Source organism: Peromyscus californicus, unplaced genomic scaffold (genome assembly GCF_007827085.1).
Source record: "Peromyscus californicus insignis strain IS unplaced genomic scaffold, ASM782708v3 Scaffold_1__1_contigs__length_55948999, whole genome shotgun sequence".
Taxonomy (NCBI): domain Eukaryota; kingdom Metazoa; phylum Chordata; class Mammalia; order Rodentia; family Cricetidae; genus Peromyscus; species Peromyscus californicus.
The window spans coordinates 4,302,839-4,322,927 of NW_026294492.1; the positions used below are offsets into that span (position 1 = coordinate 4,302,839).

Below are 20,089 nucleotides of genomic sequence, written 5' to 3' on the forward strand. Positions count from 1 at the left end.
TTTGGTTAAGTGAGAGACCCTGTGTGAAGTTTTGTTAAGTGAGAAACACTGTTTGAAAAAAAAAAAATGGGTGTGATAGTGATTTAAGAAAGACATCCCAGGATCAACCTCTGGCCTTCATTACTGTCTGCACCGGTGAGCGTACCTACATATCTCACACACACACACACACACACACACACACACACACACACACACACACACACACCACACACACACACACACACACACCCGCACACAGCACACACACACACACACACACACACACACACGCACACACACACGCACACACCACACACAGGCACACACACTCACCACACACACACACACACACACACACACACACACGCACACACGCACTTTGTGTCTTAGTGTAAATCAGTACTGTAGTTCCTTTCAAGACCAAAACAGTTGCATGGTCACGCAACACTCACCAGTTAATGGACATGTGGGTTGTTTTCACCTGTAGCCTAGTGTGAGTGATGCTACTTTGATCATGTGTGTGCAGGACTTAGTGTGTAGCTGTCCTTCGCATTTATCTCAGGCATTTCCTGGGTCATAGGCCACCCTTAGCTTTCAAGATCTGCAAAGTGTTTCCCAAGCAGGCCTCACTGCTTCCCACCCCCTGCCAGCCCTGTAGATTTCTCTGCATCCCATTGGAACCGTTTAATATAATTACTAATGGAGAATGCGTGCCCGCCTTCATGCTGTTTCCCACGGCTCTTGTTTCTCCTAATTCCATTTTTCTCATTATGCATTCTTGAGTTGTGTTTTTCAACGTTGCTTTTCTTGATGGGAAGAAACTTTCCATTGGGTGTCTACTATAGAGAGCAACACTAGCTGTCTCCCTGTAGGAATCCTGCTGGGACAGAGCTGGCTGGTTGAGGACTGGAGGATGGTCCTCAGTGATGGGCTGGTCTGTTGATTCGTTGGTGGAATTTGCTTCTGTTACCTGGTGAACCGTCATTGTTTCTCTAGCAGACTATCATGTTATATGCATGCTTCCTGTGCTAAGTTCTCAGACAGCTGTTTACCCAGCTTGGGCTTGGAGACAGAAAGATCAGTGTCAACACCTTGGTCCTTCTTAGCATCCGAGCCTTGTCACCCTACAGCTATTCCTGTGCTGACCTCTCCATTCTCTTGCTCCCTAGGTACTTTGTGCTCTGCTGCTGAGTCTGGCGTACCCAGGGCTCCCGTTCTCAGCTGGAGGGGCCCTTGAACAGAGACCTCTTTCTTCTACTTAAGGGAGGAGGAAATCTGAATGCTCACGAGCACAGCGGGACCCCAAGACCTGGCAGGAAGATACCGCCACTCCTCACCTCTGCCCTTCTCACAGGTACCTTTGGACTCTGGGAAGGAAGGCCTAGAGACCTCTCTTATCTCTTTCTCACTGTCAAAGTGTCTCTGGGAAGGAAGGCTTAGAGACCTCTCTTATCTCTTTCTCACTGTCAAAGTGTCAGTGCCGGGGGACAGTTGACCTGCCTCAATAGACCTTCTTACACTTCGTATGCCATGTAGGTGAATTCCTTGCGGGTCTCTCCTGAATGAGTTTCATGGAGTGCTGTGGATGCACTTTTGTTACATTTATGCTTTATAATGTGTCGCTCTTTGGCTTGCTGCTTGCTTTCACAGTGTGAGGCTGATGTCGCTAACCTCATGCTGGAGGTAAGTGACGGGTTCAGAACGCTGTTGTCACTTATGTGACTCACGGGGGCAGGGGTGGTCTCCTGTATTCATTCATGCACTGGCAAGAATGAGTTCTTGTGTGTACCTGGTGCTCTTCTGATACAGCAACACCAGGGCTGCCTCTTGCTGTCTGTCAGGTGGGAGGTGAGAGGATGGGGTAGGGACAGCCGTGGGAGACACCATCTATAGCTGACGGCGTGAGGAAGCGGATTATGAGGCTTGACAGGACACAGGTGTTGTAGAGAAAAGAAAATATAGGGAAAGCTTTATAAGTACACACATAAGCAGTTTTTATGGGTGGCCAGGACTTTTTAAACGGGTGGGATTTGAACTCAGACCTCAAGGAGTTGCACGCTTTAGCCACTTAGCACCTGGGCAAGAACATTGCCGAGGGAAACTGAGGTCACCAAGGCCTGAGAGCAGTGCATCCTGGCAGCTTGCAGAAGCTCTGTGGAAGACAAGAGTGTCTCGAAGGGAGCCTGGGAAAGCCAGAGTCAGGCTGGGTCCAGAGATGGCAGGAATCTGGGTTGTCTGACATGACGGCCATTCAGAGATTTCAGGTCACATCCTAGGAAACCTGTGCAGTTTTATTGAAGCAGAGGAGGAAGGGAATCCGCATTCCATCTGAGTAGACTCACTTTGGTGGCTGTGATGGAGTCGACTCAGAGGGTGAAGGACAGACGTACAATCTAGGAGGTTGGTCCCATTCACCAATCACTAGGAGAAATCCCTGCGGCATCAAGGGCAGCGTATTGTTCAGGCACAGAAGACATAGAAAAAAAGTGGGCAGTCACTAGATATATCTTACAGATAGATTCCGTAAGATGTCATGAGAAAAAGGAAAAAGGTTTGTGAAATAAAATCTTCATACCGCTGGCCAGGAGGGAAAGGGTGACTGGGGAAGGTTTGGATTCAGGAAGGAACTGGAAAGTTCCTTTTGTAGACGTGTTGAGTTTTTGATGATTCTGGGACGCCCCGTGAGGATGCTGCCGCACTGGCCACTCTCCCCAGAGCCTACGTTAAGAGACTGGTCCACACTGAGATGGAATGAATGGGATTCTGACCAGTGGCCGCTGCTTGAAGGAATAAGATGTGATGTGCCCGGTGAGGGAAAAATTTAGAAGTTGAGCTGTGGGACCTTCTAGCTTCAGGAAGAGCATGAGTGGAGGGTTGGCCAGAGAAGGAGATCTACAGGAGACAACCAGGAAGGAAGGGGACGCAAGGGCTGGCCATGTGAAGGCATTTTCAGAAGGAGCCACCAAGGAGCTGTCTCAGGGGCTCATGGCCTGGGTGAGGTGAGTCAGACTGATGGATGCTGGGATCTGAGCCATCTGGGTCACTGGTGATGCCAGGGGGGTGGTTTGGTCTGGTGGCTGTGACGGTGCTGGCAGGAGTGATGGAGACCGTTGGGAGGTGCTTTGAGCAGCTTTACTGCGGAAAGAGCATAATCGAGGGTGCAGAGTTCAGAAGAGTTATTTATTTTTTAGCTGTAAACAGTCTCCCTGATCTGTGTGCCAGTGGGTGTGACTGCATCTAATGACATCGTGAGCGCGCTGCTGAAGCCATTCTTGACTCTGGCTGAGGAGGCACTGGGGCTTACCGTGGGAATGCTGTCGAGGGATATGTAGCTATGCTGTGTACTGGGTGGAAGAAATCTACAGGTCTGCAGGTGTGTTTCTTTGTGAGCTAGGAAGACAGGTCGTCCGCTCTGATGGTTAATATTGACCGTCAACTTGACAGGATCTAGAATCATCCAGGAGACATATTTCTGAACGTGTGTGTGAGGGTGTCTCTAGACTGGATTAATTAACACAGGCAAACTAACTCTAAATGTGGATGGCAGTCATTCCATGGGCTGAGGTCTTGAACTAAACAAAAAGGTGAAAGCTGGTTGGGCGCCGGCATTTGCTGGCATCTCTCTCTGCTTCCAGACTTCAGAGGCAATGTGACCAAGCTACCCCACGTTGCTGCGACCGTGAGCTAAAACATTACACCTAGATGGCCCAGCTGGGGAGTCGGAGGCACACAGTAGTAGGCCATGAGCTGAGTTGCTGTTCGGCTAGACAGACAGGGACAAAATGAGAGAGAATGGAGCTGCTGGCATGCAGGAAAGATGGGGAGCCTGCTCACAGTGGAGGCTGAGAGGATGCAGTGGGGAGGGAACTGAGTCTAGTGATGGGAGGGTCACACCCTGGGAGTCAGGACTTAGAGGAGGTGAGTGTGGGTACCACCCGTGGCCCTGTGAGTGATGAGGGACCCGAAATCAAAAATCTCCATTGTACTTTCTCTGAGCCCCAGAAACGCAGGCCCTCTTCTGCCGAACACTCCCGTTATTTGTTCTTTAAAAGGCTCTGCTTCGGGTATTCCAGACCCACCCTCCATGTACCCATGTTACCAGCTTGCTCTTTTGAGGACAGTGATGCATTTTTTTTTTTGCTCAGTCAGTACCGTGGTCAGGTGCATGGTGACATCAAAGGTGACATTTCAAGGGATATCTCGCTGCCCGTCTCTTCCTTGGAACACAGTGTTATGAGCTTGTATCTTCTCTTCAACATTTTAGGATCATGGCAGCGCTGTCTGCAAGGAAATTACTGGTCCGGAGAAGCAGGCTCTCCCAGCTGTGGGGTTAACCATCAGGGAGCTGACCGGAAAGCTTTCCAAAGCTGAGCGGATTCTGCATTCCGTCCAGCGTCCACCCACACCCACCTCCTAGGACGTTTGTTTAGGAATCTGTCTTAAATTCCAAAAAGGATGAAATGGCTTCATACTCAAAAAAAAAAAAAATCAGGCTAAAGAGGCCAAAATACCAGAAAATGACATTCTGGCCCAAGCAAAAATTATTTATTAGTATTTAGGCTTGAGATGACACAGTTCAAGATCCCTCCCTCCAGATAACCTCAGTCCACATCTGGAGTGGGAGTAGTGGAGCAATACATACATTTCTGCTTTTGTTCAGATTTGCTTCCCTCTTCCTCCAATTTGGAGACTAGTCTTCATTTTTAAAAAGGGTGGGACAAATCTGGCTGAGAAAGTTTGGCTGGGCCTTGACCACCCTTCCACCTTGGGGACGGCCGGGAGTGAGAGAACCACATCTGGTTATGCTAGCTCCCTGCTGCTGTGCACCGGGCTTCATAGCCTGCAGGGCCAAGGCAGCGGTGGACCTCCAGCTAGGTAGATTGGGTCAGACAGGGTCTCTCACTAAGCTGAAGCTTGATGTTCCAGCTAGGATGGTTGCCTGGTGAGCTCCTGGCGTCTGCTGGCCTCTACTCCCTAACACTGGGGTTAAGCATACCACGCCCAGCTTTTCATGAGTGTAGGGAATTGGTATTAGCAGATGCTTTCCACACCAAGTGCTCTGGCCCTCTGTGTAGCTTTGCGCCTTTCCTGGAACTCACTCTGTAGCCCAGGCTGGCTGCAAACTCACAGAGACCCACCTGCCTCTGCCTCCCAAGTGCTGGGATTAAAGGTGTGTGCCACCACCGCCCGGCTTTTTCCTGTGGTTCTTTATGTGACTCCATTGTGGGGAATTTGTGGGACATGCCTGCAGATAGACACAGGATAGTGATGGTACGTTTCCGAGCTTCTGTCCAAGCAGCAACCTGAAGAGCAGAAGACCCAGAAGGAGAAGCTGGGGCATGTGCTGGACGAAGATGAATGTGTCCTTCCTCTGACTTTAAAGCCATAGTTGCTTTTATTATCCCCTCAAGGCTAACAGTAGAGTTTCGTAGACGCACATTCACATTGGCAGAAGTACCATGCAGCCTTCTCTCATACTCTCTGCATAAGTAGCTCCTCACTTCAGCCCCATTTACTATCGCCACATTAAATATAAATGAGAAAGCCATTAGTATCTTGGCCTTGTCCTATGCTTCAGAGTGGAGAGCATAATTCTGCCACTGCAACCTCATTTTAATCCTGACTTTATTGCTTATAATAATCCTTGTACGAGTTGTGCCTGCGCATATATTTCTCAATGTTTTAGGGCCTCCGTCTCTTAGCATTCATATTATACACGTGGAATAGATAGTAAAAATGAAACACTTGAATTTGAAATTTAGGTGAAGCTGCTTCTGATAGAGTACAGGTGTAATGGATAGGTTCGAACATCATCTTCTTCCTCTTATATTTCTGGAATGATCAAAACAGCCAAATGGTCCTCACCAGCATATCATTAAAGAATATTTGTAATAAAGTCACAATCACAAGCTGAATTCCTCCCCTCCCCCCGACCTCTTTCTGTGTCTATGGACCTGAACAGTATGTGTTTAAGAGACAAGTCATGGATACAGTTGGGTTATTTATGTTATTCACATGCAGCCTTTTGATATGTTCTAGCTTTTTTTTTCTGTTGCTATGACGAAACACTCTGACCAGAAGCAACTTAGAGGAGGAAAGGGTTTGTTTCAGCTTGTACTTCCGGGTCACAGTCCATCACTGAGGGAAGTCAGGGCAGGAACTCAAGCAGGACTTGAAGGAGAAACCATGCCACTCCTGACTTTTTGTGTGGATTCTGGTATCTGAACCCAGGTCCGATGCTCTTCCCCACTGAGCCAACCCCCCAGCCTGTGTTCTAGCTTAATCCTATGGTTCCTTATAGCTGTAGTTATGACCCAGGCACTCTCCTGTCATACACGCGTGGGTTATTGTTTGTCTCGACTGCCACAAGCTCACTACTATCAATATTCTTGTATATCTTTCTCACTTGCAAATGCATTTTCTTTTCTTGATCAAATGCCTACAAAGGGCATCTGCGCTGAAGAGAGGTGCAGTAATGATCAGATACGAGACCATCCTGGTGATTTCCTAAAGCATGCTAAGCTCTGTGCTTGCTCTTACCAGTAGACAACCAAAGTCTCCTTCCTTCAAAATTGTGCTTTAAAAACATCCTGTTGTTGGGGGCGGGTGCAAAAAAAAAACCAAAAAAACAAAAAAAAACCCATCCTGTTGTGTTGTACTGTGGGGCGTGTTGGTTTTTCCCCAGTTCCTGGTGTTGTGACTGGCATGTCAGCTCACACCTGCGCACTCCATCCTTCCGATGGCTAATGGCCGTGTTGTCCTACTTCTGTCCTTTATCCATTAGGCTGTATTTTCCCTCACTGACTTGAAACCAGTCTTTATACATTCTGGAGAGTATTGGTAGTATTGCCTGCCAAAAATAGCGGCTCCCAGTTTGTGCCATTGATTTTCATTTTCTGTGAAGTGTCTTTTTGATGGCCGCACGCTCTTGACTACAGCATGCAGAATCTTATCAATTTTGCCTGACAGTTAAGGGCCTGAGGATTAAGGGAATGCACCTGAGATGCTCTATATCCTGAGGTCCCAAGGTGCTCCTTTTTGTTTTCTTTGGACAGTTTTGTAAATTATTGGGTGCTACTTTGTGTGGGGGGTATTGCAAGCTGACATGGTTTTTTATCCATGGGGGACAAATGGCACACAAGACTCTATTGATTAGCCCCCCCACCCCTTTTTCTCCACCAATCCTGATGACATGCTGTGATGGTCTGAATAGGAATGTCCCCCATAGACTCGTGTGTTTGAGTGCTTGGCACCTAGGGAGTGCCACTATTAGGAGGTCTTGCCTTGTTGGAGGAGGTATGGCCTTCTTGGCGGAAGTGTGTCACTGTTGGGGTGGGCTTGGAAGTCTCAGAAGCTCAAGCTCTGCCCGGTGTGGGACAGTTCACTTCTTGTTACCGGCAGATCAAGTTGGAGAATTCTCAGCTACCTCTACAGCACCAGGTCTATGTGCCGCTGTGTCCCACCATGATGATAATAAACTAAACCTCTGTAAGTGTAAGCCAGCTCCCACTCAATGTTTTCCTTTATAAGAGTAGGTGTGGTCATGGTGTCTCTTCACAGCAGTAAAAACCCCGACTGAGACCACAGCCACACTGTCGTGTGTGTTGTGTATCTGTTTGGGGTTGCTCCTGTCACTTTTTCTGCTCGTCTCTGTGTCACTGCTTCTTAGGGTGTCACCGTAGCTCCTGAGGAGCTTCCATATTTGGACTCCAAGAAGTTGTAACCTCCTCCTGGCTCTACGTAGGCTTTTCACGTTCTACAAAATTGTAGAGTTAATTGATAAAGCATCATAGCATCAGAAGCAAAAACAAAGCAAAACTCACCCTGACCTGGACAGCTTTGTCAACCTGACAGAGTCTGGAATGAACTGAGAGGGAAGCCCTTGACTGAGGAATCGCCCAGATCAGATTGACCTTGGGCAAGTCTGTGAGAGATATAGTATCGGTTGTTAACTGATGTAGGTGGGCCCGTCATCTGTGGGTGGCCCCATCCCTAGCTAGGTGACCTGGGTTGCACAAGAAAGCTCACTAAACTTGAGCCATAGAGCAGTCTAGCAAGTGAGCCAGCTTGTGGTGCTTCTTCATGTGTCTTGCCTTGAGTTCCTGCCTCGACTTCCCTAAATGGTGGACTGGGGTATAGGAGTGTAAGATGAGGTAAGCCCTTTTCTCCCTTTGGTCATGGTGTTTTACCACAGCCACGAGAAAGGAAGCCAGAGCACAGCCTGCACCATAGCAAGGACATAAAACCAAACCCAGCAGACCCGACTGAGGAATTGACTGGTTCGCGTTAACTCTGCAGGTCGACAAGACCTTATGGCCATTTTTTCCCCATTGAACTTGCTTATGGGGACATTGGGTCTCTATCATATGCCACCTCTTCACAGCTTTGTTTACTTTTGTCTTGTGCTTTTGTATAAATGAGCCTTATCTATCTGTGCAGTCTAGTTTTATGTCAACTTGACACAAGCTAGAGTTGTTTGAGAAGAGCGAACCTCAGTTGAGAAAATATCCCTTTCAGGTTGTCTGTGATGCATTGTCTTGTTTGAGGATTGATATGGGAGGGCTGCCATCCCTGGGCTGGTGGTCCTGGGTTCTGTAAGAAAGCAGGCTGAGCAAGCCATGGAGAGCAAGCCAGTAAGCAGCACCCCTCCATGGCCTCTGCATCAGCTCCTGCCTCCAGGTCCTTGCTCTGTGTGAGTTCCTGCTCTTACTTTCCTGGACGATGGAGTGGGACCTGAGAATCAGAAACTGAAATAAACCCTTTCCTCCCCAAGTTGCTTTTGGTTATGGTGTTTTATCACTGCTGTGGAAACCCTGACTGGGACACACTCTGGTGTGGAGTTTGTTCCCAGCTGCCTGACTTGGGGAACAGCAGCCGTCAGAGTCTGCCCACACATTCATTGATTTTTTTTTTTTTTGGCTGACCCCCCATGGAATCACTTTATCACATCTTCAGTATTCTTTAAAATCTGTCTGAAGATTCCCCTACCTATAAAATTCAGTTGTGAATAATGAAAAATAGGTTACTCCACTTGGTTTTTCTGTTTGTAGTAGAGGAATTTCTGTTGAGGAGGAATGAAAGCAGTGAAGTAATTAAAACTGATTTTAATTAAAGCTGTTTGTTGTCACTTTTCTCTCTGCGTTCGGTGTAGTAGGCTAAGGAAGTCCACCACCACCCCCTTTTGGTTTGTGTTTCAGAGTTCTGTCTTCTGTTTTTTTTTTTTTTATCACAGATGCATGTTGAGGTTTCCCTCAGTATGGTGGGATCGGACCCATTTCCCACCAAGTTTTTTTTTCCTGTGTTACTTGACACGTTGCTTATTGTAATGTCAAATTCTCTTGCTGTCCTTGGAGAAACATGTTTAAATACATGTCTCACGCACATCTGGATTCTATTTGCTCATATTTTGTTTTAAATTTTTCTTCCTTTACTCATGAGAAAGTTTGGCCTATGCTTTTTCCTTTCTCTAACTGCTTTTATCTGATTTAAGAGAAAAGTGGTTTTCTTAACTCTCAGTTAATCACTCTACTCCATTTCCTCAGAAGATTCTTTTGATGTAATGTGAATTACATGCTCCTGACAGTTTTGTTGGGCTCAGTTATAGCTGAAGCCTAGTGATCCATTATGGGAAGACACTGTTGGGAGCATCATGTGGGTGCTCGGAACTCAACTCTGGTCTTCAAGATCAGCGAGTCTTCTTGACCTCTGAGCCAGCTCTCTAGATCCTTAGTACTTCATGTGAAATTCACCTCAAGTTTGTACATTTTTTTTCTTTAGAACATCAGAGGGAAGCTGATTTGTCTTTATTGCTACTGCATGTTCAAGAAGCTCCATGGCTCACAGCTGACTTCATTGTGCAGAGCATGCACAATGTGGGAGTCCTTCTCTGCTAGGAGGTGTCTGACAACCATTGTGTACATGGTCAATGAAGAAGGAGTGACTAATAGCCAAGGTAGAAGAAGCATTTTGGATGAATTTGAGCTAATTTGGGCAGTTCAGCTCTCACTCCTGTGTAAGAGCAGGGGCTTCTGCCTGTGTCCTACACACATGAAGAAGGAACATAGGAATTGTAAGATTGGTAATTTTCTGACTGGGGAGATGGCATAGTCGTTAAGAGGCTGCCATACAGGTCTGAGTTTGATGTCCCCAAATTTATGTTAAACAAAAGCTTAGTGTGATGCCATGTCTTGTTATCCTGGGCTGGGAGGGACAGAGATGGGTGGATCCATGGGGCTTGCTGAAAAGCCAGTCTAGCAGAACTGGCAAGCTCTGGCTTCAGTGAGAGATCCTGTCTTAAACAGTCAGTGAGAGACCCTGCCTCAAACAATAGCGTGGGGAGTGATGGAGGCACTTGATGTTCAGATGCACTCTCCACACCTTCACACACGCGTGCAGAGATGGGTGGTTATCAAGTCTAGTTCTGGATTGATTTCATGGTTTCACATTGCCTGTTTTTTTCTTTCATCACCATAGAGGGACCTGAGACCTTCACCTTCCTCCGAAACAGTGAGTAGTGTATTTGATAAGTGTAGAAACTTCTTTGTTCCATTTTATTTTCTCCAGTGACTTGAAATTGGAGCATACATCAAGGTTTCACTGCCAGGTGCATTTACAAGGTGCCCAATTGCATGGAGTGGGGTCCCTTTCTTCTGCAGATCTTACTGTGAGTTAATATGCGTCTAAATGTGGAACCACGCCAAGTTCAGCTTTGAGTGAATGGTCAAGATCATTCCGTGCAGTGGTTTCCAGACATTATTTTGGGCATGGCCGTGTAGTGATCTTTTCTCACAGGTTACCTTAAAACTAAGTTCAAACAGCATTCTGCCCAGGCCCAGATTGGAACAAACCCCTGTGGCCTGTGCTCACCACAGTCTCCCAGCCGATGCTCCCAAGACAAAGTCAGAAAAACCTACAAATTCCCCAGGAACTTAATTTACTCTTGACCCCATTTCAGCAGAGATGAAACCAGATACAAAGAGCGTCACAGGGCCGGCCAGTGGCTCAGAGTGCCTTTCCAAAGCCAGGCACAGTGGCTCCTTCATGCAAGGCAATTAGGAAATGGTTACATTTCCACTTTTATTATCCCTTTTCCCTTTTCCCCAACGATTTGTTCATTTTTGAAAATTTTATATGTTTGCATGTGACCTATGTGTATGTGTGTGCATTGTGTGCATGCCTGATCATGCCCATAGAGGTCAAAAGAGGGTGTCACTTCCTTGGGACTGGAGTTACAGATAGGTGTGAGCTATCGTGTGGGTGCTAGGAACTGAACTCGGGTCCTCTGGACGGGAAGCCCCTGCTGTTAATCCCTTGTTGCTTCTTTAAAACCAGCCTCCTCTCAGGACAATTGCTCACACTTATTACAGCCTGGCCCAGTAACCACAGTTCCAGTTCTGAGTCTGGTGTGTCCTAGACTTGGGAAGACTTCCTGGTGTCCAGGGATGGGCATGGGGACAAAAATCCCTGCTCTCTGGACTGTCCTTTATTTGCTGGTCCATGCTGGGCTTCTCCCTGTTTGTCACAGGGAGTTGGTTCTTCCCAAGCAGACAGACCACATGCTATTTCTAGGCTGTAAATTTCCAAAGCTGTTTCCCCATCCACCTCTCCAACCACACGCTGGAAAGAGACGTGTGTTTCCAGCTATAATCGGTACACTTAAATACTGGTTAAATTCAGGGGGAATGCAAAATCCGTACATATCCTGACCCTGAACGAGGCTATAAAAATCTACCATGACCAAAGGCCCTCTGGGGGCCTTTCAAAATAAGGTGATCCTTTTTAACCTTTTAAGAGCTTATTGGGGGGTGCCAGAATAGCACAGACCACATTTAAGGGGTTGTCTGATTCATAGGGGACTGTGTCTGACCGCTGAGGAGTCCTGGACGCTCACTGGCAAATTCTTTTCTTGTTTCTATTTTTACTGGAGATGAGGTGCCCTGAAAGGAGATCATTCCATTTGCTGGTAAACTCCTGAGGGTCCTCCCTAGCCTTGGGGTCCTTGATATCCAGTGCTGGGACTATGCCTGAAAGAGGTGTGTCAGAGGCACCCCCTAGGAAGGCCTTGCAACTGTCTGCCTTACCCATTTGTTGATGGGTGTGCTTTTGTATTTCAGTCTAGAGGTTATAGTATACATCCCTTGGTGGCTTGTGGGAAGCTGCCTAGTCACAGGCGACCACACTGAGGTACCCTGGGCTTCATATGCTTGCTTGGGAGTGTGATTGGCAGTTGAGTCTTAAGTTTGAGAATCTCTTAGACCCAGATTCCCTCTGTTTCATAGAATCCTTGGGTCTGCCTGATGCTCTGTCTGTTACAGTGGTATCTACAAGGTTACTTGGCTTCCAGCCAAGAACAATCGTCCATGCTTCTAAAGGCACGCAAGCATAGAAGGCTCCCCCTCACACATGATCTGATAGCCGTGCAGAAAATAGACACACCATGGGGAGAGCACAAGATGCTTTCTAGTCGACCCTCACCTTTTAGAGTCTCAGCATTTGCCTATGAAGCCGCTCAGCTACTTCCTTCTTTTTTTTAAAAAAAATTATTTGATGGGGCTGGAGAGAGCTCTCAGTGTTTAGTTAAGAGCACTTTCTGCTCTTACAGATGACCTGGCTTCAGTTCTTAGCACCCACATGGTGGCTCAGAACCATCTGTAACTCTAGTTCCAGGAGATCTGATGCCCTTTCCTTGCCTTTGTGGGCACCAGGCACATGGTGCACATACATAGATGCAGGTAGAGCATTCATACACATAATTTTTAAAAATTACTTGTTATTGGTGGTGGTGGTGGTGGTGGTGGTGGTGGTGGTGGTGGTGGTGGTGGTGGTGGTGATGGTGGTGGTGGTGATGCTCTGTCTCTCTCTCTCTCTGCATGTGTGTCTGTGTGTATCTGTGTCTGTGTCTGTGTGTGTGTGTGTGTGTGTGTGTGTGTGTGTGTGTGTGTGTGTGTGTGTGTCTGTGTGTATCTGTGTCTGTGTCTGTGTCTGTGTGTGTGTCAGGGACAACATTGTGGAGTTGATATTCTTTCCTCACACCTTGACATGGGTACCAGGTATCAGACTCAATAGCAAGAGCCTTTAACCCCTGAGCCCTCTTGCTGGCCCCACAGAATACTCTTAAATGTCAAACATCTTGAGACACCTGTAATTGAATACTCCCATCAGGGCTGTGTGAACTAAGTTGGACCCATGAAGCAACTCCTAAGGGGCCGCCTCTTCTTCTCTAGGCTACCAACACATTTCGAGTGTCCTCCAGAGACTTCAGTCCACTCTTCAGGTCACAGGACTCTGCTCTGTCTGCGATATACCTGCTCTTTGTACAGGTGTCTGTGGGAAGTGTGGGAGTGGCTTTTTGGAACAGTATCATGAACAAGATGGTTACTCGGCAAGTGGCTCATCTGATGTCCCATGGGCATTGGCAGAGCTGGGACCAAAGAACATGCTGCACAGGGTGATGGCATGGGGAGTGAGCACCCTATGTTGTCCATCCTGAGCCTGTTTCTAAGCAGCTTTGCATGGTTTACCCAGAGCTGCCTCTTCATGGTGTTTGACCAGTACAGCAATCTCTTGGAGCAGCATCTGGACTCAGCGATGCACCAATTCTCCTTGTCCCCTGACATCTGGGAGAATACCTGGAGGCACACCCCGAGGGCCACCTCTTTGCAAACGCTTCTATTTTTAAATAAAAGAAATGTCTTCACTCCCTCCCACCCCGTTTCCAATCTTAGAACCGTGGATTGTCTTGTAAGTTCTGCAGGCCACCACGCACTCCACTCCCACCACCGGTCCCAATCTGTCTGTTTTCGCCAGCTCCCTGTCACAGTCTCAGCTTTTCTTCTGGGGTTACAGCTGAGGCTTCTAAAGTTGGATGTCTGCAGACTGGGGATGGGAGAGCCAGCCTGGGATCCCAGGGATACACATGGATCGCTGGAGGGCTGTCACCGTTGCTCCGAAGGTGACAGATGGGAGCATACGTTGTCTTCTCTACCCACAATGTAGGGAGCACATATGGTCTCGCCCTCCAAGTTGGGACTTGATCGCCACTCTGCCTGGCCTGAGCAGGCTCTTTCAACACTGCTGAGCTGGGCTGTGGTCCCTTGGCACACCCGCTGGTGGGGTGCTGAAAGCAGAATGTCAAGGTCCGTCTCATCCAGCGGACTGCTAAGAGAGGGACAGGATGCCGCAACACACCAGAACAAGCCTTTCTCAGTCTCACTGTCTCTGTTTCTCGGTGCTCAGTCAGCCTGGGCAAGCAGAAGACAGTGGTATATATATCCAGTAGATCAGCGTACTCAAATGAACGTCCCAGATCCGGACATAGAGATCTCCGGCCCCATCAGCATCTATCTTTATCAAATACCTCTTACAAGCCACAGCTACTCTTGATGTATCACTTCCCTTAGGGAGTTCTTGGCCCTGGGCTGTGGCTCCCGCCTCGTGTCTCTTCCATGGGGGAGCATTCCCGTGTCACAGTAGTAAGCTCATGGAACTTTAATATGGTTTTTTTTTGTTGTTGTTGTTGTTTGTTTGTTTTTGGTATGCCAACTCATAGCCTTCTGTCCACTATTCTGGGAAGGTCCATGTGACCATGATCAAGTTCCTTGATGGCCTGATTCTCAGTCTTACAGTTATCTAGGTAGACATCTGGGGGGGGGCTTGAGCTGGAGTAGATGTGGGTTGTTCCCTAGGTGTGGCTGCAGCACACGGACATACCAGGACTCTTTCACCGTCCCATGTCACACTGGCTTCCGATAAGTAGACTCACTGTGTCTGGAGGAGTTCATGCTTGCAGCAGCAGGGTATAGTCATTGTTTCTGATCCTAGTGCATCTCAGCAACATCAACAGGTATTTACCTTGAGTGTTTCTCATGGAGCCTGGGTGTTTACACTCTTCATTTTCCCATGGACTCTTTGGTGGTCTGACATGGGCATCTGAGACACACATTTTCTGACCTCGTCCTCACAACAAGCATTCCTTCTCTTAGTTGTAGGGATCTCCATCATCCGACAGGAGCCACCTTGCTGAGATGTACTGGTCTAGCGTAAGCTCAGGTCTGCCTGGGCTCATATAACTTCACTCACTTTCTCCTGCTCTGTTTTCCCCTGAGCTAATTCAATGCAGGATTCACCCCTGGAGGTACCTGCTGTATAAAAGGCATTTGCTAACACTGCAGGGCAGGGGTTTCCTCAGCAACCTGGAAGGGACGGCAGGGAAGGCTAAATCAGGACCTGGGTTTGGTGACTCATGTGCCATGAGTGATGTGCTGTGCAGAGGGCCAGGTTAAGAGCAGCCATTTGGGAGGCCTCTGGACCTCTGGACATAGCCCAGGAACTAAGTGCATTCCACTAAGCAGCTGCTCCCGTTACTCTTCCAATGATCCTGTGCTTGGGGCGTGCTCTAGGTCATTGCATAAAGCATTTCTGTCCGACCCTTGTTACTACCCTTGAAGCAGACACATGGGGGGCGGGGTGTGTGCATTCCCTCCAGAAGGACTGAGGCAGGCCGTGTGGCACCTCGGAAACGTCTCAGACGCAGATCCGCAACTCTGAGATGCAGATCTGCAACTCTGAGACGGTCTGATCGTGGGAAGCCTTAGAACTTTGTAATCTGCTCTTCTAGCACGATCTCTGTGGGTGGCCAGGAAGTGGGAAATGGAGAAAGGAAGCAGGAGGTGAGGTGGACATGGGAGGTAAACAGGACCTCTCTTCATACTCTTAGGGAGTTAGGAAACCAAGGATCGTGGCTCACTTTGCAGTATAGTCAGACGGAGCATTGCTGCAGCCATTAGGGGAGGCCCCTCAGTCCTGTGGGCTCCTGTGACTTACCTATCACTGGGGTCGGGATGGAGTTGTCTGGTCTCTGGGGCCTGCATGTACCTGCCCTGCCCTCACGGAAATCATTGTTTTCTTTATTCCTGTCCCTCTGATTCTTGGCTCCCTGGAACCCTCTCAGTCTTCACGTTCCTAGGAAATAGTTTTCCTTAGAGATGGGCAGCCCGTCCCTCCTGACGGGGAATGCGTTCTGTGGCCGTGGAACTGTTGGAAAAGTCAATGGAAACAGGAGGAGGGAAAGTAAACTCTGCTTTGCTTTTTGCTGAGAGACGGTTTTAAATCCTCTTGTCTTTTTGGAGAAGCCTCAGGAGACACTCATGCCTTTGCGGTGGAACCTGTGCAGCCCAGCCAAACCCTCCGAGGTCTCTGGATCTATTCAGAATTGGTCTTACAGTCTCCATTTCTCATCCACCCTAGCTGAGGTTTGTCACTGGCACTTTGGAGGGAACCTTCTTTGTTCCTTGGGCAACCTTAACCAGGAACATCCTTTGGGCCGTGAGTGCAAAGAGGAAAGTGAAGAGCAGCATGCAGAACGTTTTTTTTCCCCTCTGAGACAGGGACTCTGGTTGCCCAACCCAGCCCTGAACTCACCGTGCAGCTCAGAATGACTTTGAACTTCTGATCCTTCCTTCAGCCCAAACTTCCTGAGTGCTGGATTTAGAGCGGTGCCCTATGAGACCTGTGTTTACATGGCGTGCTGGGACCCCTGAGCCCACAGTTGCATGCACACTGTGCAAACATTCCACCGACTGAACTGCCTCCCCCACCGCCTGGACGCTCATGTTAACTGAAGGAGAAAGCCGAGGTTTAGGAGAATTGGTGGGGGTTAGAAAGGTCCCCGCTCACTCTCTGCCTGGTTAGGCGTTTACTTCAACTCACCCACCCCTTTGTCTCCTCACATGGCTTATGGGCATGTTTGGGGCATTTCCTTGATTGCTAATTGATGTAAAAAGGCTCAGCCCACTGTGGGTGGTGCTGTTCCTGAGCACGTGGGCCCGGCCCGTATGAGAGAGGTCGCTGAATGAGATGAAAACCTGGAGCAAACGAGTGAGCAGCCTTCTGAGCTTGTTTTGTTTCGTTTTTCTTGAAGCTTCTGCCTTGAGTTCCCTGGCTGGACTATAACCTGTAAGATGAAATGAACCCTTTCCTCTCCAAGTTGCTTTTGGTTATGCTATTCATTACCACAACAGAAAGCAAATGATGATGTGCCTCTTTTCAGGGACACTAGCTCTTGATATTCGGAGCTGCCCCCACTTGCTTTCCCAAACGGCCCGTTCACTTCCTTCAGCCTGACGGGAAAGCTGAAGCTTGTAGTGTTCTGCCCTTGACGTTGAGATTGGTAGTGAAGTCACTGGTTGGTGTAAGGCCGACTTAAATGATAAGGGGGCACGCACATCTGTAGTCACGTGTGCATGTTTATGTGCTTGTACTGGAGAGCTTTGCTTAATGTTTGGAATAAGGTCTCAGAGCCCTCCACTGCCTCCCGGCGTGCAGATTTATGGTTTGTCTTCTGTGTGCCTTTTCTGGTAATTTCTTTTGAAAACAGCCTGGGATGCTTTTGCAACTGAGAAAGAAATAACAAATGCTTTCTTCTCCTGAGGCTACATTAGACCAGCCCACAGTTTCTCATCGCCTCCTCTTGCATCATAGGGAGGCCTGTGGTTTCACAGATATTTGGTTTCTGCTCAGTTTATATATATGTATTTGGTCTCCCATTATACCCAGATGTGAATGATGATAAAGATCACAGGCAGACCCGATCTGGCTAGGAAAGTGCAAACTCATCTGAAGGCAGAGGTCATGAGCTTCTGGATCTCCATGGAACTTGGACCATTTTGGGTTTATGAGATTCTCAGACCCTCACTGAGTATCTGCTGTTTCCTGGACGAGTGAGAGTATTTCTTGGGATTCAGAGAGACGAGGTATAGAGCCAGCCTTTGGATATTTGAACGTGCTTGGAGAGACTAGAAGGGTATAATAAGGATGTAACTAATGTTTTATGTTTACAGCTGATGACATTCAGAGAGTTAGTGATGGTGGATGGTTCCCCCAGGAACAGAGCTGGGCATCTTCCACCACTGTGGGACTTTCTGCTCCTTCTGCCTGGAAGCCTCTTCTACTCACAGAGGAGAGCTCTCCTCTTGCCTGAAGGACTCCTTAAGTAGCATGTTTGAGTGAGGCTATCCTGATGACGTCACCTGGCATGCTCTGTCCCTACTTCTGGGAGTCAATGGGCAATGTGGAATATAATGCAAGTATAGAGTTTTTTTTTTTTTACTGTGTCTGGTCTCAGCTGGAAATATCACTATATATCCAGGTGTAACCTTAAAATCCTAATCTTCATGCTGCTTATTCCTTGGTGCTGGGATTATAGACATGTATGGTATACCATATATAGTTTTATGCATACTAGGGATTGAACTCAGGGCTTTGTGCATACTGGGCAAGTATTCTCATCAATTGAGCAACATCATCAGCTTCCTGAAAAATATCGTTTATTAAATATGCCTAAAATTTTGTGTAAACTGTTGATCTCTGGCTGTAAACCATTGATTCCTTACCTGAAAGCCTATGCTACTCGTGTGTGATCCCGGTTAACTAAGGTGACAGGTGAAATGCATGACTCTTCCTAGGCAGCCAGTAATCCATTAGTTATTTGCCCCCCTGTTTTGCTTGGTTACATAGGCACCTGTGTCCCTTCCATCCTGTCACCTGAGGCTGGGGGATGTGGACCCAGGACTGGCTCTGGAATTCACTTGGGGAAGTTGAGCTGGCTACAGCTAGAAGGCTTTGTGGTCTTTGGGACCATGCATGTCTTGTTGACCCCATGGTGGGGACAACTTCCAGCTTCCTCCAACGAAAGTCTAGTTCATTTGATAAATTACTGCAATTTACCTATCTTAGTTACTGTTCTATAGCTCTGATGAAACACCATGACCCAAACAGCTTATTAAAGAAAGCATTTAATTAGGGAATTGCTTAACGTGTCAGAGGGTTAGTCCGTGATCATCATGGTAGGGAGTGTGGTCCAGGCAGGCATGGTGCTGGGGCAATAGCTGAGAGTGTACATCCTGATCCATAAGCAGGAGGCAGAGAGAGAGATTGGGCCTGGCATGGGCTTTTGAAACCTCACCCCTACCAAACAAGGCCACACCTCCTCCAACAAGGCCACACCTCCTCCAACAAGGCCACACCTCCTCCAACAAGGCCACACCCACTAATCCTTTCCAAACGCTTCCATTAACTGGGGAACCAAGCATTCAAGCCTAAGAACCTTTGGGCGCTGTTCTCATTCAGACCACCATACTACGTTTATGAACGTTAAATGAGACTTCAGTTCCTCGCCCAGAGACACAGCTCCTGTTATAGTGACTTTCTGTAGCTGTGATCGAATAGACGGACAAAAGAGGCTTAAGGGAGGAGAAAGGGCTTATTTTAGCTTCGAGTTCCAGGGCAACAGAGCCCCTCGCAGTGGAGAAAAGTGTGGCCACGGAGGGTTAGGCTGCTTGGTCTCCTTCTGTCAACAGTCAGAAAAAGCAGAAGGAGAACATGAAGTGGAGTTGACTAGAAAACCCCATTAAACTACTTCCTCCAGCAAAGCGACACCTCTCCAAGGTGCCACAACCAACTCAGACAGTGCCACCCACCGAAGACTAGGTGTTCAAACGCATGAGCCTGTGCGGGACACTGCACATTCAAATCATGACAGCTCCTTTACCACCTTCCTGGGGCTCCCTAGATCACCCAGTGTAGAAGGAGGAGACAGTGAAGAGGGCAGCTTAGTGTGAGTTGTGGGGATGCCAGTCCACCATGCCTGCCTGCCCTTTACCTTCAGTTTCTGCTAGCCTACTGTGGGAACAGGCATTTGCTTGCATGAGAAGTGTCTCTGGGGAGCCCAGGCTGGGGCAGAATGGCAGCCGGGTCCATAGCTCAGGCTCCAACCTAGAGCATCCTCAACTAATCGGTGGTAAAGTGTACAGGATGCTGCCAATCCTTGCCTCCTGAAAGGGCCGACTGTGGGACTGAGTGTGAGTTGGCATCAAGAGTCCCCTAGGATTAAGCCTCCAGTCGCCACACTGGTCACTCAGAAAATAGCAACCTTCACTGGCTGGCTGTCCTTGTCTGCTGCACTTCTCTATGTCTGTAACTGGGTTCTGTGGGAAACACTTCCCAATATCATCAGCGTACACTTGAACCATTGTGGGCTTTTGGGAGCAGTCCAACTCAGAGCCCTCTGCAGATTTCTTTGTTCTTAAGTGTGAAGTGAGTATGCCCGGGA

The 20,089-nt window shown here is 48.1% G+C and overlaps 1 protein-coding gene across 5 annotated transcripts in view; it reads left to right on the forward strand.

Annotated features, from left to right (window-relative positions):
• Window positions 1-20,089, forward strand: part of Rnf144a (ring finger protein 144A) — a 124,096-nt gene that overhangs the window by 24,983 nt on the left and 79,024 nt on the right. For 3 of the 5 annotated variants that reach the window (XM_052745778.1, XM_052745776.1, XM_052745777.1), the window contains 3 exons: window positions 1,152-1,336; window positions 9,760-9,934; window positions 10,456-10,488. In XM_052745778.1, coding sequence (XP_052601738.1) covers window positions 1,262-1,336; window positions 9,760-9,934; window positions 10,456-10,488 — 283 coding nt within the window. In that variant the 5' untranslated portion in view covers window positions 1,152-1,261. The remainder of the gene's footprint in view (window positions 1-1,151; window positions 1,337-9,759; window positions 9,935-10,455; window positions 10,489-20,089) is intronic. The other 2 variants (XM_052745779.1, XM_052745780.1) reach the window with 1 other exon arrangement.